The 24,037-nt window shown below is 37.3% G+C and overlaps 1 protein-coding gene and 1 long non-coding RNA gene across 4 annotated transcripts in view; one reads left to right on the top strand and one right to left on the bottom strand.

Moving 5' to 3' along the window:
• LOC135365585 (uncharacterized) overlaps positions 1-7,994 on the bottom strand; it is a 41,454-nt gene extending 33,460 nt beyond the window's left edge. The window contains exons 1-3 of the long non-coding RNA XR_010413705.1: positions 7,721-7,994; positions 5,500-5,651; positions 3,366-3,487 (exon numbers count right to left, since the gene is read on the bottom strand). This is a non-coding gene — a long non-coding RNA (uncharacterized LOC135365585). The remainder of the gene's footprint in view (positions 1-3,365; positions 3,488-5,499; positions 5,652-7,720) is intronic.
• FHL5 (four and a half LIM domains 5) overlaps positions 1-10,331 on the top strand; it is a 42,998-nt gene extending 32,667 nt beyond the window's left edge. For all 3 annotated transcript variants that reach the window (XM_045867246.3, XM_045867245.3, XM_045867247.3), the window contains 2 exons: positions 3,704-3,890; positions 8,375-10,331. In XM_045867246.3, coding sequence (XP_045723202.1) covers positions 3,704-3,890; positions 8,375-8,538 — 351 coding nt within the window. In that variant the 3' untranslated portion in view covers positions 8,539-10,331. The remainder of the gene's footprint in view (positions 1-3,703; positions 3,891-8,374) is intronic.
• Positions 10,332-24,037: the final 13,706 nt, after the last annotated feature.

Genomic DNA, 24,037 nt, shown 5'->3' on the forward strand with positions numbered 1-24,037 from the left:
TCACAAAGTCGCTGACAGAACCAATTTAAACAGGATGTTTAACTTCTCACATTATGTCCCAGCAACACAAATGTCTTCTTGGCTTAAAGCTTTAATATTTCTAAAGAGTAAGTAAGTAGTCTCAAGAGAGTGACAAGATCACTAGGGAAATTCACTAGACAGAAAGACAGAAAGAGGACGAAGGGCAGCATGTGGTTCGCTTCCAGTTCCAGAGCATCATATAAGGCTTTCTGACTCGGAGACCCCTTCAAAACATATCTTCCAATAAGAACGAAGTCCTGCCTTCAAGTAAACTTTGTCCATCTCTTTTTTAGCCTTTAAGCTTTTATATGAAAGAGCCACTCATCTCTATCACCTTGATAAAACCTCTGTATTTCATAAAATATATATCGATGTACTTGGAGAAATCCTTGACCCATGAGGCATCATAAAGTTTAAAATAACACTATAAATTGTGATGGGAAAGCAGTGGTGTCTAAACATTTTTGATCTATGAGATGCTCTGGCAGATCTCAGGACCATTTGTATAATTGCATCTGGACAGCTAGAAGTCTCACTACCACTTTCTATGGGAGCACATGAGCACGGTAATTTTCTACATGTATTTAAAATACAAGGACTGCATTTGCAGAGGAAACAATAAATTCCTAAATCATAATCATTAGATTACACTATAATGATGGCTGAAATTACAATTGATAGTAACATGATATAAAACCATCCTACACCCAGAGACTCTCATTACTCTACCAGTAACACTGACTTAGACAATGACTTTATAAGCAACTCTCAGATCCTATGACCCTGCAATATATGAAGCTCAGAAGATTTACCAGAATTGATGACCTGCATTTTTTTTTTTTTTTACTATATTCTTTTTTGAGAGAGAGAGAGCACGCACAAGGGGGGTAGGTAGAGGCAGAGGGAGAGGGAGAGAGAGAATCTTAAGCAGACTCAATCCCATGACCTGAGCTGAAATCAAGAGTTGGATGCTCAACCGACTGAGCCACCCAGGTGCCCTGAAGACATGCATTTTAGAAACAGATGTTGGAAATAAAATGATAGATTTATCTCACTGTTTTATGGGACAACTAAGTTGTCCATGTTCATGTTATATTTTTTAAAGACTTAAGCTAAAACATTAATGAGACTTGGGGGAATTATCTTAAAATCATTTATTGGGCCTACAATATAAAGTTTCTTTCAATGCTATAAAGATTCAAGACGGGGAATTTCTCTAGTATACCCAGGCTACGCACCATTTGAGGCCAAAGCACTGGCATTTCCCAAGTTATAGGAGCCTGTTCTATATTTAGGACATGACTTGAAGTCACCAAAACTTTGTGAAATATTTATGTTGGGTAGTAGACAGATCACGACATGCCAGATTATTTTCTATTTAACTTTTAAAACCACAAGTCATTTAAGGAAAGCTGGATATAAATGTTTCTGATCGAGATGATCCAAGCTGAAGAAAAACAATGTTTCAACTCAAACCAAAGACCAAATAAAACAAACAAAATAGGCAAAAAATACTGGACAACCAGGCCCTTAGAACTTTTTTCATAGATTTTATTTTGTGAAACTAAAACTTATTTTCTGGGATGCCTGGGTGGCTCAGTTGGTTAAGGGTCCGGCTCTTGATTTTGGCTCAGGTCATGAACTCAGGGTCCTGGGATGGAGCCCCACATTGGGCTCCTTGCTGGGCGTGGCGCCTGCTTGGGATTCTCTCTTCCACCCTCTCCCTCCACTGTCCCCACTCTCTCTCTCCCTCCCTCTCTCTAAAAAAATAAAATAAAATAAAAATAAATTAATAAATAAATAAAAGCTATTTTCTACCAAAAACAAGGAACCTCAAACTCCAAGTGCTTTGAATCCAAACTCCTCGAGGTTCAAATAGAGTATTCTCTGATTCATCGGCTATGGTCTACGAAGCACAAAACCAATACTGCTTCCACTTTGCCAGAGAAGAAATTTGTTCCAAATCCTGGGATAAATCAATGGCAAAAACCACACCTGGATATTCGACTTCATCTCAGCCTGTCTGCCTCCTCAAAAGGAACATAATCATAAGCAAACTATTTTTAATGTTCCAGAGTTTCTTCTCCCTAATTAAACAGTCTCTGGAATACTTATCAAGTTTTCTTTTGCTGTGAATACATTTTTCAAGTTTGGAATCTTTTAAGCATTGCCTGCTAATAATTTGACCAAACAAATCAAAGGAATCTTGAATTCTGCTGTCCCTGTGGTGAGCCATTTGAAATCAGTAGGGGGTATTTTAAATTGCTTTAGTTCACACACACCATTATGTTTCCCATTTACTTATTTAGACTAGTATACATCTTTTCCTTTAGGTAAAATAACTGTTCTATCAAATATCTTTAATTTTTAAGATATTTGTTGTAAGATTCAAAAATATCTTTAGAATCATCTTTTCAACAGCATGTATCATAGATAACATTTTTTTTAACTTTTCATCAATAAGATGGCTTAGAAGAGGCTCTACATTTTCTATATCCAGTTAATTTGAATACAAAGATTACAGCACTCGCCTCAGAGAGCACATGAACACATTCCAGATTCCACAGCTACTCCAAGAGCTCAACAGCCATGGGTTCAAAAGACGCTATGACTTAAAAATTGCTACCCAAGAACAGGTGTCCAATATTTACCCATTTGATTCTAAATAAAGATGTCTCAGCCTTTTAAAAAGTACAACCCATGGATTAAACCGGTTTAGAAAAATATATATATGTTATGGAGGAATAATAATCATCTCTGACAAAACCCTCGCACATCACACATTAAGGTTCAACATATAAGCTGTGCTCATCATTACTTAGAGTTCTAAAGCTGAAAACCCATGCAGTCGGCAAAGCACCCCATTTGTGCTAGATACAATACCAGAATTGCTGTCCAAATGTTTTTCCCCTTGGTGTTTGTTCATTCATTTGACAAGGACTTATCAACTGTTCATGAGCAAAAAGTAACCTTGCCTCAGTATTGTTTTACTGGCTAAGCACACAAGCTCAGGAGTCAGACTGTGTAGGTTTGCATACTAGTTCTGCGTGACCTGGCGAGGGACCTGACCACTCTAATACTCAGTAGTTTCTCATCTCTTAAAGGGGGCAAGATAATAGTCTTGGCTGTGTCGGATGTTAAGAACAAAAGAAGTGGTCATCCCTTAGCACAGGGCTGAAGACTGAAAGCTCACTTCAGAAATATTAGTCATGATTAGTGGATGATGGTCCTTAACAATGCCATTCAGCATTGCTACTGCTGGAATAAAGCTTTCAGGGGAAAGTAGTTTTTTTCAGCATCCTTAAAAGTTAGACATGGAAATAAGAACCTGGTGTAGAAAATACCTTAGTTCTGATGGCAGATCTTTGAAGCCCAACAAGAAAGAGAAAGATGAGAAAAGGAATCAAGGATCTACTTCTTTTTCATTTTCCTGAGTCCATGATGGCCCTGCTTCTTCTCTATTCCACTGTAAGAGAAAAATTAGGATATGTCTTGCCAGTTCTATTTAATCCTTATAACCTTTTGCTTCTCATATTGATTCAAAAAAATCACAGGGAAAGGACATCCTGACACAAGGTAATAGAGTAGCCAAAACTACCACTTGTGGACACAGAAGAGGATCGTGACAGGTCCGAATTGTACTAGCTTCTATGGTCACTGCCTTTTTGTGATCCTTTGGCAGGTGATAACTTCAGGTGGGATAACGTTTCATGACCAACCATGGCATAAAGAGTGTTTTCTGTGCAGTGGCTGTAGGAAAGAGCTCTGCGAAGAAGAGTTTATGTCCAGAGATGATTATCCATTCTGTTTGGACTGCTACAACCATCTTTATGCCAAAAAGTGTGCAGCCTGCACCAAACCCATTACTGGTGAGTTCTTCAGTTTAGTATGGTCCTACAATGGCTATGTAGATTTGCTATATAGTTAATTTGGGAAACGCGAGTAAAAAATGATAATCTTCTGAGATACACACACAGGGGTACCCACAGGTAAATACAAATATTACACAGACCCCGTCAAGGCAAGTGGAGAGCATAATTAGGGCTGCCATGTTCTGTAGAGGGTAATTAATACTAAACCTAATGGTAATGACTTAAGTAATCGTTCAGGGAAAGAGGAGAACAGGATGAGCTGAGAGGTCAGAGAACTTCATGAGGAGGCCTGCCGATTAATGATTTGAGTGGGAGAAAGGGATACTTATAAATAAAAATCCTGCTTAATTCCAAACAAGGGCAAAGGGCCCTAAAATAGAAAAAGTTTTAATTAAAAATGCAAGTATTGTACAAAAATCTGAAGCTGTAATAATTAGGGTGGCATAGGTCAGGAGTTAATTAAACTTCATTTTAAGATGCTTCTAACAAGTGTATCATTCTCATTTCTCTCAATCCACTTGCAGTACATTTTAATTATGAATAGATAAAATAAAACAAGATGGCATTCTGCTGAACGAACAAAATACACGTGACATGATTTGAAAATATCACAAATGGTAAATTGATCCATGTTAAAAAGATTTTCAAGGTAAAATGATGCATTATATTTTCCCCAGAAGTATTTCCAAAATGCTAATCCTATAGTTAAAAAAAAAAAAAATGAAGCTGGCATGACCTGAGAACCCCAGCACCTATTCTTTTAGGCAGAACTGTACTTCTAGTTCCCATTCCTAGGATTCTTAGATCAGATTTCACTTCTTTTAGTTTAGTTTATGTAACACAGAATTAAAGATTATTTTATCCTTTTCCTCCCCTCCATCTTCAAATACATCACAAAATAAAAGTTGAATCTTCTTAAATCTTCAAAGAAAAGAGTTTCACGGCAACCCAGCTTGGCCGGTTTTCACTGACTTGCAAGGGGAGGGAGAGATTTACCCAGACAAACAGACAAGGTCCCATTTTTCTGCACAGGGCACCATGTTTTTCAGCATCTCACCCCAGTCCAGGGCTACAGCTGGCTGGCAGGTGTGTTTTGTTTGGCCTGCACATGTTTGGAAACAACTAGTGCAAAACCCATCTCTGCAGCCAAAAGTACATGAAGAACCTGCCGGGGTGAGCAGACCTCCCAGCTGGGTCTCTGTTCCCCACAACTCGTCTCCATCTCTCAGCTCTGTTACCTTCCCAACCCTTGCATTGGATTCCGTTGGCAATCCCAGACTACCAGGCTCCAAAGCTTGAGCTCTTCACCACTCCACTCCCCTGCCTCTACACATCTCACAGCTCCTACAGTCTGGGGAATAAGCCACTGTCGCTACCAGTTTTAGTTAGAAAATGGGACTTCCAGAAATGCGTCAGTCCTGGGAGCTCATAAATCTCCTTGGTAGAATCTGCAATTATAGCCCAATGCATGCAGTTGATTTAGTCTAGAACACTTTTCTTGAACTAGCCAGAAAAAGAAAGGGGGGCTTCCATGAGGAAATGAGAAAATTAAACAAGTCAAAATGGGTTTAAACACTTCCTGGGTACCCAAATGGCTAATACTGACCTGCGAAGAGCCTATGTGAGCCCTGAACTTGAGGAGTTTCAATTCTCATCCATCGCAGATTCATGTAGCTAAGTGACTTTTTTCTGTTGGGTTGTTTCTTGTTAATCACTGAGCCCAGGTCTTTCAGGTTCAGAGAGAAAAAACACATTGTCCTGCAGGTAATATAAGTATGATCAAGAACCACAGATTTGACCCAAAAGTAATCCAAATACAGGATTATGTATTTAACTTAGAATAATCAGCTTTTTGATAATGATCATAATCTTCTTTTGGCTGTGATGAGAGACACCTGAGACTAAAATGCCTGCAAAAACTTCCAATTCACTTCACTGGTTTTTTATCTGATATATATATATATTATGCTTTGCAGTAGTGTTTCTTTAAAATTGAGCTCTTTGAATTAATGTACCACAGGGAATTCTTATGCTGCCATATATTTATCTTCTGAAAGTTGCACATTCATGCAAACAATGTGTCAATCTAAGAAACTATGTTAGGGTGTTTTCAAAATACTTTTTTATATTAATTAAATCTACCTGTGAGTCTCAGGTGTGATTTTTTTAAATCCCATCAAAATAAATTTGATTCATTTGAACAAACTCAAGGTAGAACTATATTCTTTTTCTCCTCTAAGGTACGATTAACCTTTCAAATTTTCTGGGATAAATGAAGTAGCTTGACGTAGGGACGTGCTCTGGACTAGCGAGTAAAAGACCTTGGCCTTGGCTCTGCCCCTGAGGCCTGTGGGACCATGGGTAAAGAACTCACCACCACGGAGGTCCTCATTTGCCTTGCTTGCAAATGAGGAGTTGAATAGGATCACATCTTTGCTTTCTGCCATTTCTGCTTATTTTGAGTAAAAGGAGTTTCTAATGTTATTTCTTCTGAAAGGAATGCTAATGTTCCTGGTTATGGTCTTTACAAAAGATAAATTCAGACTGAATTTGGGGAAGTTAAGAGCACAGGTTCTGAAGCCAGATGGCCTAGGACTGAATCCCAGATCTGTCACATACCAGCTGGCTGATTTGGGCAAGTGGTTGAACCTCTCTGTTCATCCATTTTAGTCTGCAAAGCAGAGTTGACGGTAATATCTACTCATGAAGGTAAGGTGAGAGCTAGTGAAGCAGTACATGTGAAGGGCTTAGAATAGTGACTGACTCATTTTCAAGTGCTCAACAAATGCTAGCTCTTATTCTGCTGAATTTTCAGTAATAAATGAAGTCAAATAAAACAAGTGCCAGAGACCAGTTTCCTGGGGGACTTTCTTAATACAAATGAGCCTCATGACTTGAGGGAGTAAATGTATTCAAAATTGAAATAATTTATAAACATCTCACACGTTGAATCCGCCTTTCTTAAATTCCTACTACCAGATGCTTCTATTTCTCTTTTCTTTGTAAAATTCTGGAAGAATTATTTTTATATTTATCCCCATTTGTACAGGCTTACTAATAAAATCAAGAAAAGCTCATGAGCATCAAAATGCAAGATGTGTAATAATTAGTTTTGTGAACAGAGATGATTCATGCATATATAGAATATGATTCTTGCAGTCAGCTTATTACTGTTTTGAATAACATTCAGGGAATTAATTGGTTCATTATTGATTTACTCTTATTAGCAAGTAGTGATGATAGCATCATAAATAAGCAAGCTATAAATTTAATCAAAGAAGGTGAAGAAATTTGATGTGCATTTGTTTATAAACTAGTAAATTTCATGTAAAGACATCAAATAACATTTCTAGCATGGAAATAAAAGTTCATTATCATATTTAAGGAGAGTTTATCTGAAGTAGAACTCTTATTCACCTTTTTTTACTTCCCCAAATGGAATATTTGGAAATTATATGTGAATCAACACATGATTATGTTAGCCACACTCTGTGAGTAATGAGCAAATCACGGGAAGTTCGTACCACTATAAGCACTTGGGAAAAAACTTGGCAAATAAAAACAGACCCAAGGTATCTCAAACCCTTCCCAACCGCTATACCTTTTCTCCCTTTCAACTCCTCAAAATCAATTCCTTAAACTGTAGTCTGGATCCATATAAGGAATTTAGAAAGGGATTCTCACTGAAGACTCAAATTCTATTACCTTTCTTAGAAACGTTATGGCTCACGTGAAGCCCAGGTGGAGGTGGTGGGGGCTGACAAGGCACTTCCTAGAGGCTAATTACTGGATAGCATGGCCTCAGTGGCCAGAGTGATTAGACTCACAGATCTTTGTTGCAAGCCTGGGCTGAAGTTGTCTCTGAGCAAGGTAATCAGGTCGTCATGTTAGGCTAGCTACACAATGGTCCGGATGAAATCTTCTACTGGGGGCTTTTGGAGATTGTGTCCCAAACCCACAGTATCACCATGGAACTTTATCTTAAGTAAAACTAAACATAGAAATAGAGGAAAGAGAACTCAAAGTCATTAAAACATCAGACACCAGGCTAGGAGGTATATATTTATTTTACTGTACCTTAATTTTGCTTCTAAGAGGGTCACGAAGAGAGAAAGAACATATTCACACCTAGATATCTCTGACTTTGAAATCTATCTCCCCTTCCCACAGCATTTTACTGTACTTCCTTATCTGTCTTAGGCAAACTTTCTCTGTTTCCAAAAATACCCATTTTGTATATTCAGATTCTACCTACTTTTGTAGATTATAGAAAAGGTTGACTGGGAATCAGGCTGGATCTCATCAGAGGACATTGCCTCGGGTGACATTTCCAGGTGGACACAGGGGCATGGAAGGCCACATACTTGCCTCGCTGTAGTCTTCTTGGTCATTGCTGTTCTCTGCAGTTCCTAGGAGAGTACCTGAGGGAATGCTTAATCTATTCATTGAAAGAATATTCTTTTCCTCCAATTCCTTTCCAGGTCTCAGAGGTGCCAAGTTTATCTGCTTTCAAGACCACCAGTGGCACAGTGAATGCTTTAACTGTGGCAAGTGCTCGGTCTCCTTGGTGGGGGAAGGCTTCCTGACCCAGAACAAGGAAATCTTCTGCCGCAAGTGTGGCTCTGGATTGGACACTGACATCTAGAGGGAGGCAGTCTTTCCTCACCTGAAATCCACCTTGCTTGTGTTCTCACTAAATCCAGAATGTGCTTGAAGTAGTATTTCTGATATACATTTTAGCAAATATTAATGTAGAGTTTATAGTAGAAGGATTTTTGCACACATTCTGATTGAACTATATCGTAAGAGCTCAGAAAAAGCACAGTCGAACAGGAATGAATATATCCTAACTCACAAAGGCATCTCTCCTTGCAAAACACTGCACTCTACTGTTAAAAACATAAGAAAATATCTCCTTATGGTAATCAAACACATGACCTATACCTAGAAGTCACGGATATTATTATCGAAGAGTGATGTTTTTCAAAACTGCAGAGTAAAAAAGGAAATTAAGAGATTAAATTGACAGGCACACGTGAAGCTAATGTTTGCATTCCTATCTAGCTAGTGATATATAATATGATAGATTGGCTATTCATGGTAGAAGAACAAAACTGATCAGGGAAAACTGATTAGTAATCATCCTATTTGAGAATTCTGTCACTTTATCATTCTTTTATTCACACATACTGACTTTGGAGTTGCAAAACAAAGCTGCAATTTACCCTCATCTACACTGTTTCCACAGCTGGTTGGTTCCATGTTTAACAAATGGAAACAAGAATTTGGACACTATGGCTCTCATACTCTGCATGGGTATAAAGGGGTCCTCTCTACCTAGGGATAGTCCCAGCCTAGGTTTCAACATATGTTATATTAAATGCATTTTCAAAGCCTACAGTGATTTTTCTAAATACTTACAGATTCCATGAGAGAGAAGTCTCTTCTCTTTCATTCCATGGAAGTGAAGCCTCTTCCTTCAAATCAGCTAACCTTTAAAGGCAAACCTTTAAAGTAAATAGATCATTAAGTCATCACTTGTGGAAATGAGTTTTAGGGAAGGGATTGAGCGATGGAACATGACTTTCATCCAGATATCTAAAGGCATAATAGAATGCATAATTAACTCTGAGCTTCATGCATTTTGCCTTCTAAAATTACACAGATGATTAATGGGAAGACATAAAAGTGGGCTTTAACGAAATCTAGTAATAATAAGAAGTGAGAAAGAATAATTCACTGCTGTTAATTCAGGACCTGCAAAGCAGTACAATACAGCAATGTGGGCTGTAGATGAGCCCTCCCCACTGTTGCTCCATACCTGGGCCACCCACCTCACCCCATGCCAACCATGTCCCAAGAATTCCAATCTCCCGCATGGCCCAGAGGTGCACTTCCAACCCTGAGCAGCCATTTTACAAATAAGTCAGTGTTTATTGGTCACAAGAGAAGTAACAGCCTTTAGTGAAAAGTCTATTACCATATGCGTATCTTTCTATCAAACATCAACTGATGATGGCCCTACCCAGCTGCTCCTGGGCAATATTTTCCACATTATGAGGGACAAATGAAAGGCAACCTCTTTTCTCCATGGCCAGTTATTGTCCTTATTATAGTGTCACTTAGCTGGAGTAGAGGGAGGTCAGGAGAAGAAACACACGCAGACATAACATTTTTAAAGTGTCTACTTCTCAGATTACCGCATAGCAGTAAAGGTTCTGATTGAAATCTAATTATATGATGTAGCTGATTACAATGATTAAAATAGTATCACAGGAGATGCAATTTAAATTGTTATGGGAACACAATTTTTGAGATAGTTCCAAATGCAAGGACGTTTGGAGATGCTAACAATTTAGAACTGGTAGTAAAAGGTCAGGCTACAAAGGCTATTTGAAAGATATTAACTATCTTTTTTTTTTTTTTTGTAGTAACAACTCCAAGATAATTTTTCACATTCACAGTGTAAAATGTATGTAAAACTATCAATATTTTTCCTGCATTGTTTGAAATTGCACATATAGAACTAAATATGCCAATCGTTCTATAATCCAGAACATAATAGTGCATTATACATTTAGAAAACCAAGCCCTTCTAGGTCTGGATAAATATACAATATGTAATATTGTCACAGTTAACCAATTATAGAAAAACAGGCAAAATGTAATGTTTTCTGAGTTAAACAATTAGTGATGTTTAAGCATTTTTCCTTGTGTATGGGGTGAGTATGCACATGATCAGATCATTCTATCTGTACGATTAAAATTCACAATCATTTCTGAAATAGAGATTCTTTTATCCTTTGATACATATACTTAAGTGTATATATTTTCACATATAAATAATTCCATATTTAGAATATAGCTTCATTATCAGATATGTATGTACCGTGCACAGAGTTAGAGTTCAAACTGTTGTGGTTCTGGGGTGGTGGGAGATCAGGGTACAGAAATGCGAGATTGCCACGTACAGAGATCTTCACAGTAGCTGATAAACAGTGCCATGTGGACGTAATACACATATGCAAAACAACGAAGAAAGAAGACCTCATTAGACTGCCATACACACAAAGATACAAGTAAAAAGCCTATGCTGTATCCTATAATTGACTTCGGGTCAGTAAAGAGAAAAGCTCTCTAACTGACCTATCCAAAGATGGAAGATGGAATAGACTGTCTCAGGAAGCAGTGGGCACCCAGTGATTCAAGGAGTGATCTCTGCACAGGCAGGAAAGCAGTTAGAAGCCAATCCTGTGGGCTAATAACAACCAGATGGTTTGGAAGTAGCAGAGAGACTGCCAAAGAGCAAAAAGAAATGACATAGCTAAAAGAGAAAAGGTCAGATGAAGACAGAATATTAACTCTGAGGATAAAAGCTTTATATGTGATATAACAGGCACTAGAAAATTACTAACTGCTCTTAAATAGAGGAGAAAAGCATTACGCCTGTGTTTGAGGAGCATTATGCTAATGAGTCTGTGTGGCCTAGATCTGAAGAGGGCAGGATTTCAAAGGCTAAGTCTCTTAATGCAGTATCACATTTGGTAAGTGGCTACAGAAAAGAAAGAAGGAGCAATGGGTAATGCAGGGCAAGAGCTATCGACGAGAATACAAGTCGACAAATCAAAATATTTTATGTTATCATGTTAGGATCAAATATGACAAAGAAAAATGCAGAAAAGAATTTCTGTCTCCATAATAATAGGTAGGGTACCCAAGGTTTCAATTTTCACTTAACAAGATCATAAACGTGTTATACTGGAACAATCTAGGTTCACTGGTTAAGTGAAGTATGATAGGGTACCATCATGGATTCAAAACTTACACAGTCACTATAACTTTAAAAGAAACATTAAGAAAAAAAGAAACATTAAGTTATACATCGGAATGAAAGATTGGCCAACCACTATGAAAATGCATAACGTTGTCACAAATGGTGTTGGTTAAAAATTGTTGTGAAATATAGAGCCACAAATAAAAAAATCAACCTAAAAACATATATCTGATGTTAGTAACACCATTTCTAAATTTAAGAAAAAAGGTATTTTTTAATCTACTTGGCATATTGATAGTAATTCATATTTTAAATGAGAAAATGATTGTGACAGTATGTTTTAGATACATTTAAGTGAGCACATAAATTGTTCTCAAATACATTTAGATATTTACTATTGTAATAATATAGTTTTTACTTGTTTTACAAATTGTCATCTTCAGAAATCTCTTATGCTGAATAAATTTGCATAGTACAAATTCCTCAAGTTGTTTTTAGAGATTTATTTTTTACATTAACTGTGCCAGTATGGAATAGCTTTGCGGTGTTTCTACTTCTATCACATAAGGTAGTATGATGACTTTTACCTTCTTGTCCCGTCCATTTTTACAGCAATTAACTATATGTTCAGATACCATTTCAGAGTATTAATATAAAAAACAGCATAAGTGAATTCTGTCTGACCCAAATAGTAATGTCTCTCTTGTTAAACTAAGAGAAACACATCTGTGATCTTTCTTACAGTGATCAAATTTTTAAATATTCTAAACTAGGAGTTATTTTATTTCTAATTATCATTTCTGTGATTCTAAAAATATCCTATCAGAAAAGGCCCATTTTAATTTGATTATCCTGTTTTGACTGAGATAGTCTTTAGCTAATTTCTTATTATTTCTGTATTGGAGGAATTGCTGGAATTCTTAGTGATTTTAAAGCTCGTGGGTACACAAAGGATACGAAAATACCGATTCGAAGGGATATAAACACAGGCACCCGATGTTTATAGCAGCATTATCTACAGTAGCCAAATTATGGAAAGAGCCCAAATGTCCATCAACTGATGAATGCGTAAAGAGGTGTGGTATGTGTGTGTATATATATAATGGAATATTACTTGACCATAAAAAAGAATGAATCTTACCATTTGCAAAGACATGGATGGAGCTAGAGAGTATTATGCCAAGTGTAATAAGTCAGTCAGAGAAAGACAAACACCATATGATTTCACTCATACATATGGAATTTAAGAAACAAAACCAATGAACATGGCAGGGGGGGAAGAGAGGCAAACCAAGAAACAGACTCTTAACTATAAAGAACAAACTAAGGGTTACTGGAGGCGGGTGGCCAGGGGGATGGGTTAAATCGGTGATGGCGATTAAGGAGGGCATTTGTGATGAGCACTGGGTGTTGTATGTAAGTGACGAATCACTAAATCCTACATGTGAAGCAAATATTACACTGTATGTTAACTAACTGGAATTTATTTTTTTTTCTTTTTTTTATTCTTATGTTAATCCCCATACATTACATCATTAGTTTTAGATGAAGTGTTCCATGATTCATTGTTTGTGCATAACACCCAGTGCTCCATGCAGAATGTGCCCTCCTCAATACCCACCACCAGGCTAACCCATCCTCCCACCCCCCTCCCCTCTAGAACCCTGTTTGTTTTTCAGAGTCCATCGTCTCTCATGGTTCGCCTACCCCTCCGATTTCCCCCGCTTCATTCTTCCCCTCCTGCTACCTTCTTCTTCTTCTTTTTTTTCTTTCCTAACATATATTGCATTATTTGTTTCAGAGGTAGAGATCTGAGATTCAACAGTCTTGCACAATTCACAGCGCTTACCAGAGCACATACCCTCCCCAGTGTCTATCACCCAGCCACCCCATCCCTCCCACCCCCCACCACTCCAGCAACCCTCAGTTTGTTTCCTGAGATTAAGAATTCCTCATATCAGTGAGATCATATGATACATGTCTTTCTCTGTTTGACTTATTTCACTCAACATAATACCCTCCAGTTCCATCCACGTCATTGCAAATGGCAAGATCTCATTCCTTTTGATGGCTGCATAATATTCCATTGTATATATATACCACATCTTCTTTATCCATTCATCTGTCAATGGACATCTTGGCTCTTTCCACAGTTTGGCTATTGTGGACATTGCTGCTATAAACATCGGGGTGCACGTACCCCTTCGGATCCCTACTTTTGTATCTTTGGGGTAAATACCCAGTAGTGCAATTGCTGGATCATATGGTAGCTCTATTTTCAACTTTTTGAGGAACCTCCATACAGTTTCCCAGAGTGGCTGCACCAGCTTGCATTCCCACATTTTTTGAAAAGAAAAAATCAAGCTCTTGCCTACAGAAAACAGATTGGTGGTTGCCAAAAACAGGGAGTGGGGGAGGGTAGAATTGGTGAATGGAGTCAAAAAGTACAAACTTCCAGTTATAAAATAAGTCGTGGGGATGTCATATACAGCATCATGACTATAGTTAATAATACTGTATTTCATATTTCAACATTGCTAAGAGTAGATCTTAAAAGTCTCATCACAAGAAGAAAAATTGTAAGTAGTATGGTGACTTGTGGGTGATCATTTTGCAATATATACAAATACTGAATCATTAAGTTATACACCTGAAGCTAATATAAGGTTATATGTCAATTATACCTCAAAAGAAATCACAGTGATTTTTAACTCTTATTTATTTTATCTAAAGAAAACTTTGTGTCTGCAACACAAACCGTTAAGAAACTAGCTAATTCACACTATAAGCATTAGTTAGGTTCTCTTCAGAGTTATGTTATAGATTACGAGTTCATTTAACGCCCAAATGTGTCCCACAAAGAAACATTTGGAAAAATATCTCTTACCAAACATTTCTAGTTCATTTTTTAAAATCACATTACTTTGAAATATAATGAAATTTGAATGGGTAACAAAAAACTTTATGTCTTGGAATAGTGTTTCTTCAACAAAAGAGTCAGAATGTCACTAAAAATTATAATTGCTAGGATATTACTTTTATCCTAAACCTCTCCCCCAGGAAGTGTCAGACCTTTTAGATCTCTTTTATTCAACTAGAAACACTTTAAGAGTTAGCTGGGGGTAACTGTAAAGAACTGTAAAGGTCCTACAAAGCAGACCTCTTTTTAGGGACAGGTCGAGAAGATCTATCAAAACTTGAGAAAATATGTCATAAGATAGATTTCACCTTACAGCTTTTCAGAAATTACTGCATCTGGATTTTTTATGACAACATAACAAAGGGACACCAAGGAGCAAGGATACCAATAGTCTTCACTTAATCCACCCAGAGAAATTAGAAATGAGTCCATCCACTGGGACATCTGTATGGCTTCCTAGATGGTACTAAATATGCATCATCCAGAGCGAATTAGAGAAGTTCTTTTTCAGAATTCTGGCCATTCTGAATTTTCCTAAATGACCAGCTTTAGGACCAGCTACCTCATTGAATGTGAAGGTGAGAAAGAGATTTCACAAACTGGGAACCAGAAAGGGAGGAAAAGAAACAAGAGATTCATGCTCAAGTTTGAGTCTATATAAAAGAAATAACAGGATTTGTGTGTATCTGGAATGACTGGATTGTATATCTCTGTGGTTGAAGAGGAAACAGCTCACTGTGATAGAATTATGATCCATGTCACAGAGGAGCAGAGAGTATTTGGGTCAAATATTTTCCCACGAATGGTAATAAATTTATGGAGTGGATGTCCATAAAGGGTTCTCTGAACGAGAAACAGTAATGAGCTCAACAGACATCCATTCAATGACTTAAACAGTGACATTAAATGCTATTCCCATCACATGCAAAAACAAAAATCAAGTTTGATATTTATGGAAGTCCACACACTGAATCCCAAAGGCCTATTCTTTCTTTATACAAATGACAGCCTACCCCTGGTTTGTCTCTACAGCATCACATATGAAGCTGTTTATCAGAAAACCCCAATCCAAGCCCTCAAACAGGAAATGAATGAGGAAGTATGGATAAAGGACAAATGGAGAAAAAAGAGTGGTGATAAAAATGGACATTCCTGAAAAAATAGAAAATTAAATTGAATTTTTAAACTTTTTCCCTGTATAATAATAAATTTCCAAAACTACAAGGCATTCTCAGGAAACAAACTAAGTGGACTAAAAAAATTGCAATAAAATTTTGTACTTGAGAACTACAATATGGTTATCTGCCTCCTCCCAGCAAGGGAAAGTACTCTCTCAGATGCCACCAATGGTTATGAAGTTGCCAAAGTCAGTAATCTTCTTCAGTGTTCTCTGCTGTTGTGAGATATTGTTGGCCTCTCCTTGTTTTTTCAAAATCTGATTGCAATAATCACTATGTATATGGATGACAAATGATCATGATGTACATCTTAAATATATACAATTTTTACTTTAAAAAATTAAAATAATTGGGCGCCTAGGTGGCTCAGATGGTTAAGCATCTGCCTTCGGCTCAGGTCATGAACCCAGGGTCCTGGGATTGAGTCCAGCATTGGGAGCAGGGAGCCTGCTTCTCCCTCTGCTTCTCTCTCTCTCTCTCTCTCTGTCACTCATGAATAAATAACTAAAATCTTAAAAAAAAAAATTAAAATAATTGGGGCACCTGAGTGGCTCAGTCGGTTAGGTGTCTGCCTTCAGCTCAGGTCATGATCCCAGGGTCCTGGGATGGAGCCCCACATCGGGCTCCCTGATCAGCAAGGAGTCTGCTTCTCCATCTTCCTCTGTCTGCCTGTCTGCCTACTTGTGATCTCTCTCTCTGTCAAATAAATACATAAAATCTTTAAAAATAAATAAAATAAAAAATTAAAATAATTTCAAAAACTTAAAAAAAAACACAAATGCTCAGAGGCAGTCCCATCAGTAGATGCTCATAGCAGTCTTGGAAACAGATCCTCTAAAATAGTAATGATATTAAATATTTCCCTTGTATTTATGAGATAGTTTTCATATTCAATATATTTGTCATATTATTTTAATACATTGCTGGGGAGAGAAAAACATTTCTCATGACAATTTGGCAATACATATAAAAAGAGTCTTTAAATTGTTTTCATAAGCTCTGGCCAAGATATTCCAATACCTAAGAACTTATACTGGGTAAGTTACTGAAGAGCCACATAAATATTTTTACACTAGAGTGTTTATTGCACTGTTGTTAAAACAGCCCCCGACAAGAAATCAACCTAAAGGTCCAAATAAAAGGGAACTTCTATATATATATATGTATATTTATGTGTAATTATATATATAATTATATATATTATGTGGATATACTTACATATATATGTATATGTATGTGTGTGTGTGTTTATATATATAAAACAAAAGGGGAAAATTAATTATGGTACTTAACTGCAATGAAATACTTTTAAAATAGCCATTAAAACATAACCTTAAAGGGCATCTGTGTGGCTCAGTTGGTTACGCCTCTGACTCTTGATTTTGGCTCAGGTCATGATCTTAGGGTCACAATCTCTGGGTCATAAGATCAAGCCCCGCACCAGGCTCCATGTGCAGCAGGGAGTCTGCTGGAGATTCTTTCTCCCTCTCCCTTCATCACACTCTAAATAAATAAATAAAATCTTTAAAAAAAAGACATAACTTTAAGACTACTTAATGACATGGAAATATGTTCATGATGCAAGGTTAAGTCGAAATAGAATGTTATAAAATAACATGTATGATATGATTCAATGTTGCTATTTATGTGTGAAGGAAAAGTCTACAAAGAAGTACAATAAAATTTTAACATTAACAACAACAAAAAAAGTTTCTTCCAATGTCATCCATGATATCAGTCTCTCCTAAGTCTCCTAAAACTTTGTACACAATTCATCTATTTCTTTTTTTTATGATTTATTTTGTTTTATTTTAGGTTTTTAATGTAATGTTTCACTAGAATTTTTTTAAGAATTCTATAAAATAAAAACAAGAAAGCAATCATCTATTTCTTACAAACAGGTATTTCTAAATATCCTCTCCTCAAGGTTCTTGCTCTATGTTTTCTATGTTAATGAGCTCCTCTAGTTTCATGATTTTAACTGCCTTTTCTGTGTAGCTGCGTCCCAAACTTATATCCTCTGCCTTAAATTCTGAGGTACAGTCTCAGGTTTTTCGCTGCCTTCTGGACAAATGCAACTCAGTGTTCTGCGAACAGTTCACTGCAGCTCTATTACCCTTCCTGCAAATTCCACTTGTCTTCCTATGGCCTGCATCTCAATTAATGCATTATCTAAAGAGAGTCTTTATAATTTATGATTTGGGCATATGAAAAGATGCTCAACAGCATTAGTCATTAGGAAAAATACAAATTAAAACCACGAGATACCACTTCACACAGACTAGAATGATTATGATATATATGACAGTAACAAGTCCTTTGAGATGTAAAGAAACAGGAATCCTCATACATGGCTGGCAAGTATGTAAAATGGTACAACCACTTTGGAAAATATTTTGGCAGCTTCTCAAAAAGTTAAATATAAAGCTACCATCAAACCCAGCAATTCTACTTCTAGGTATCTACCCAAGAGATGTGAAAACATATGTTCACACAAATGTTCACAGCAACATTATTCATAATAGCCAAGAAGTAGAACAACTCAAGTACTCAAATGATGAATATATCAGCAAAACATAGTATAGGCATAGAATGGACTATTATTCCATTATCAAAAGGAATGAAGTTCAGGGGGCGCCTGGGTGGCTCAGTCATTAAGCATCTGCCTTCAGCTCGGGTCATGATCCCAGGGTCCTTGGATCAAGCCCCTAGTCAGGCTCCCTGCTCCGCAGGGAGTCTGCTTCTCCCTCTCCCACTCCCCTTGCTTGTGTTCCCTCTCTCGCTGTGTCTCTCTCTGTCAAATAAATAAATAAAATATTAATAAATAAATAAATAAATAAATAAATAAATAAATAAATAAATAATAAAGGAATAAAGGAATAAAGGAATGAAGTTCAGGTACATGCCATTACATTTGAAAACATTATGCTAAGTTAGAGAAGCCAGATAAAAAAGGCCACAGATTCTTTGATTCTGTCTATATATAATATCCAGAAAAGGCACATCTATAGACAGAGAATAGATGGGAGTGAGAACGGGAATTAATTCTAAGTGGGAATGAGGCACCTTTATTAAGGGGGTTGAAAATATTCTAAAACTCATTTATGGTGGTGGCTGCACCACTTGGTAAAATTACTAAAAAATCACTGTATTACATATTTGGAATGAGTGAATTGAATATGTAAAATAGCTCAACAAAGCCGTTTTTGGTTTTTTTTAAATCTCTCTTGAATCTGCCTTTCCCCAGTGCCTTACTTCTGAACCCTGCAGGAAAAGCTACAACTTTTTAATTTTCCCTTGCAAACTTTTGTTTCCCCAAAATACTCTTCCTTTTAATTTTTCTGTGGCGAGGAGTCTCTTCCTCCTCTCACCTGCCTGTCAAAATTTTAATCAGCCTCTAAAGCCCAGATCAAAGTTACCTCTTATGTAAAATCTTTACAAACATCCCTTAGAAAAATGTAATCATCATTCTTCAACTTTTACAATTCTGTGAGAACTTTGAACAACTTGATTTAAATTACAAGTTAGGAACGGGAGGCAATCTAATTAAAGGAGGATGGTCTTTGGAGCCAGAAAAACTGTGATCAGATCTCAGCTCTGCCACTTGCTCGATGTGTGACATTCTGGAAAGTTACTGAACTGTCTGGACCTTGGTTTTCCAATTTTTAATTGGGGATCTATAATACGAACTTCAAAAAGTTGCGGTTCATACTAAGTGAAATAAATACATGCAAACTGCTTCACATCTACCTGGTATATATTTAACTCAGTAATTATTTTTTTTATTAAATATCAATTATCTTCACCTTCCTTCCGACCCTCAGTCCACCCCTAGATTGTGCGTTTATTCATCTTTCATAAACCCAGTGCTTAGCAAAATGTCTGGCACTTGATAAACAACCAATAAATACTAACTGAACTAAATTCTAGTTGTGAAAATATTATTATTTCTATAATAGTATTCTCCCTATGTTGATTGTCCATTACCATGATTGAATATGTAAATCCCTTTTGCTACTCACCTTGATCATGTTATGGGGAGTGGCCCATATAAGAAGCAGCTGGATTGAAAATCAGCAACTGCAATTTCAGGCATCTGCTTTGAATTTTTCAAGTTGATGTCACTGTTTCCTCTGTCTATAGACTACTGATCTGTAGAGTGGCCTCTCAGCCAGCACTCACATTGCTGTCCTGAGACACTTACTTTTCAGGTGTTCTGGAGAAGAACTGGCTGTTTCTGAGGTTTTCCTCAAAGACCTTGAAAGTAAATTTTGCCTACACCACATAGCTTTATGTGAAGCCAGACCATCCCATGCCTGCCAACTTTGGAGTCAATCTGTCCAACAAGTTTTGTATCATGTACTCACAGACAGTTAGAAATGTAATTGCACTTACTTTGCTTAAACGGCAAAATGCATTCTCTGTGTCTCTCAAAAGTGCAGAGGATTTTACTTTACGCTATTGCTGAGTATGTGTAGCTTTGGGCATCTTCAATTCCCTTATCGCGCCGGAACAGCATGCATGAGCTGCCCCAGTCCTCCCAGGGTACAGCATTGCTCTCGTTCCTCCTTATTAAGCTTCCCCTTTTCTTGACAGTTTCACCTCTCCTGTTTCTGTGTTTTCTTTCTCTTAATGTGCATTAATTCTCTCCAGACTTAGATTCCAACTATCCACAGAATTACTTTGGGTGGAATTCTGGAAAATAAACATCTAGGCCCTTTTTGGATCTGTATTGCCTGGTCCTGAACAAGCGCGCACATTCCTGCTGCCTGATGCTTCTATATGAAGCTTTGTGTGTAGCTTCTAAGGATGGGAGAATAGAGGTCTGCAGCCAGCAAATGTTCAGAGATGGGTCCTGAGATTTGGGGAAATAAAACACTCAGGGGATTGGAAACTGCAGTCTAATTCTCATTCTTGGGTTTCTCATGAAATCGCTCTTTATCCCTCATCAGAAGTATGTTTCCAGATACTGAAATGAGGTATTTCCCAGTTGGTGAGCAGAATAATATCAAAATTCACAACGATTTTGACTCCCAAATGCAAAATAAGATCCTTTGATTTGTGGTTAATTTTCTAATGTGGGATCATTGTTGAAAAATTCTCAGCTAATTATCTTTTTTGTGTGAATAATTGTAATTTCAAGATGGGAGCAAATTCCCCTTCAAATACCTCTGATGCCAAATGCAGGAAGGTGTAGGCGACTCTGTGTTACCTCTTTACTCCCCTCATTACAGATTCCAGAGTGGAGTGTCACCATATCCCCAGTAATGTGGAAGAAGTTGTCTTCATTTTCCATAACAGTCTGATAAAATGGCATATTCAGTAATTCCCCTTGTACAGATGAGGACACTGAGGTTTAGAGAGATAAAATGACTGCCCTGACTCGTTACAATATAGGCTGGCTGACTCTAGAATCAATGCTGTCAGCTATGCAAATGATGCTCTGGATACACTATGCCTCCTCTCTCTGCAGTGAACCTAGAATCTTCATTTCACATCATTCTCCGCATGCTCACTCCCTGCGGGTGCCAATCTTCCACATGTTGGCTATCCTTCTCCTTTGTCCTTTTCACTTTCAGTGGTGCAAGGCGTCATTATATCTCACCTGGACTCTTTAAATTGCCTCCTATCGAAATATGTTTCCATGGCTCCATGGCCTCATTCTTTTGTCTATCCCTCATTCTTCCTCCACCAGATACATATTTCATAAGTAATGCCTAATCATGGCTCCATCTTGCTTAGCAGCTTTTGTTGGCTTTCCATTAGCTCCTCTCCAAAATCCAGCCCCATCCTCTCTCCTTAGGTTGCTCTCCCAGTATTTCTTCCACACTGGAATACAAATCTTTGAGGATGGAGTCTTTGTATATTCTGTTCACCAGCATATCCATACTATCTAGAACAGAGCCTGACAGAGTAGGTGCTCAAATAAGAATGAAGAAATCTTATGGCTTAGCCAGATCTTATTACTCATTGCTCCCAAAATAAATAAATCCTAAATTTTTTCCAACTTGATTCCTTTGCTTAAGATAGTCTCCTACCTAGGGAGTCTTCTCTACCATCTCCACTTACATGATTAAATTTCCATTAAAATTTACCTATTGTTTAAGTTATAGGTCACAAGTCAACTTCTCCCACTGGAAACATCCTTCTCCTCCTCCATAATTTGTTTATGATAACTCTGGGCTCACACTCATTATATTTGCTTTGAATTATAGTTAATTCTCCCCCATTATTTTATGAGAACATTGACTCAAGAATGGGGCAATGTCTTATTCAGCTTTGTATCCTGCATAATGTTGAATATAAAATCACCTTAAAGAAAGGTTTTTTTGATTATTTAAATTGAACTAAGTCTGGGTACAAGCCAATTCTGAACTTCTTCCTCATAATTAGTAAATACCGGTACACATGTAAACAAACAACAATGATAAAAATAGTAATGACATTGAACACGAAGTGTTTTGCATGGATTTAATCCCTCCAGCAGCCCTATGAGTCTGGTACTATCATTACCAGATGGAAACTGGAGAACAAACAGATTAAGTTCTCCAAATTCCCAAAGTTAGCACAAGGGCGATCCCCAACTTTAAATTTGACTTTAGAGCCCGTGCTTTTAACCTGGGATATCACTGCCTCCTCCAACATTGGAGAAAGGAGAATTTTTTAAAAGAGCCATATATAGACACATTTGTCTATGCTACAGCCCTATAAGTATTCAACCAGTTAGAAATTGAGCATACAATAGCCCCCCGCCCTTGGAGGATACATCCAAGACTCCCAGTGGATGCCTGAGACCATAGATAATACCAAACCCTATATATATACTATGTTTTTTCCTATACATACATACCTATGCTAAAGTTTAATCTATAAATTAGGCCCAGTAAGAGGTTAACAATAACTAATAATACAATAGAACAATTGTGACAATATACTGTAATAAAACTTATGTGGATGTGATCCCTCTCTCAAAATATCTTGCTGTACTGCAAGCATCCTTCTTTTTGTGATGCTGTGAGATTCAATCTCATCACAAATTGAGATGAAGCAAGGTGAATGACATAGCATTAGGCTACTATTGATCTTCTGATAGGTCAGAAGGAGGATCATCTGCCTCCAGATTGCAGTTGACTCCCGGGCCACTGAAACCGCAGCAAGCATAACTGTGGCTAAGAGGGACTATTGTATTTGGATTTCTAACTTATTGAGTGTCCACAATTTTTTTTTTAGCAACATTAAGAGAAGTCATAAGACATAATGAATTTTTTACATTAAAAAAATTAACCAACAGATCAATTAAAATGTGAGAATAGATTTGAGGCACAATTTGTGGAAAACTATTTGTTTTGTTAACACAAAAACATTCCCTTCCGGCAGCAGGAGGCCTGGAAATCATAGTTCTGTGATAATGTTGAGTCTTAAAATAAAGACATGGTTTATTCTTTGAATTATCCACTAGATGGCAGAAAATTGTTACTGTCCAAAGTAACTTTACTAGCTTAATCCCAGCTCTTTTAGTTTCAGATTTACGCAAATACTTTCCCCCGGACTCCTAGCCATGCTGGCCTTTTCACATATGGCATTTTAAAGAAAACAACTATTTTTAAGCTGGGAAAAATCAGAGGCTTTCACAGTAATAAATATTAGGTATGAGCATGCTAATTATATGTTTGTGTTGCTCTGCTTTAACATAGTACGAGCAGATGCACAGACATTTGGGAGAAGGGCTGGGATCCCACATAGAATGCTCCATCCGCATGTCAGATACTAAAGTTAAGCAGAAAAGCCTCCAGTAGGATGGTTTTCTGTAACTTTCAGGCTACAGCCCTCATTCCTGTTGCATGGTAGAGTCACCCGAGGACCCTAGCCCAGACCCCAAATCTCTAATGGTGGAGACTGGCCATCGGTATTTTTCAAAGCCTCCTCATATAAAATAAGAGGATAGGACTAAACATTCTCATCTTTTTTCCAGCATCAAATTCTAGAATTGGTGTCTAACAACATACTCCATGAGTGCAAGAGCTAATTCTGTTCTAGATCCTTCATGAATATTAACTTAGTCAATCCACAAAACTGTGACAGAGCTGGGGAAAAGTGAGACAGAAAAGTTTCACAACTTGCCCAAGGCCACACAGGCAGAGGGAAAGATGAGATGTGACCTTGCAGTCTGGTTCTAGAATCTGAGCATATAACATGTCATAATTCCCTCATAAATAGTTGATTAGTGAATGAACTATATCCATCTCTATTTTTCTACCTATATCTAAAATTG

The sequence above is a fragment of the Mirounga angustirostris genome, unplaced genomic scaffold (assembly GCF_029215605.1).
Source record: "Mirounga angustirostris isolate CCGP_5_RB_7025 unplaced genomic scaffold, mMirAng1.0.hap1 SCAF_8, whole genome shotgun sequence".
In the NCBI taxonomy this organism is placed as follows: Eukaryota; Metazoa; Chordata; class Mammalia; order Carnivora; family Phocidae; genus Mirounga; species Mirounga angustirostris.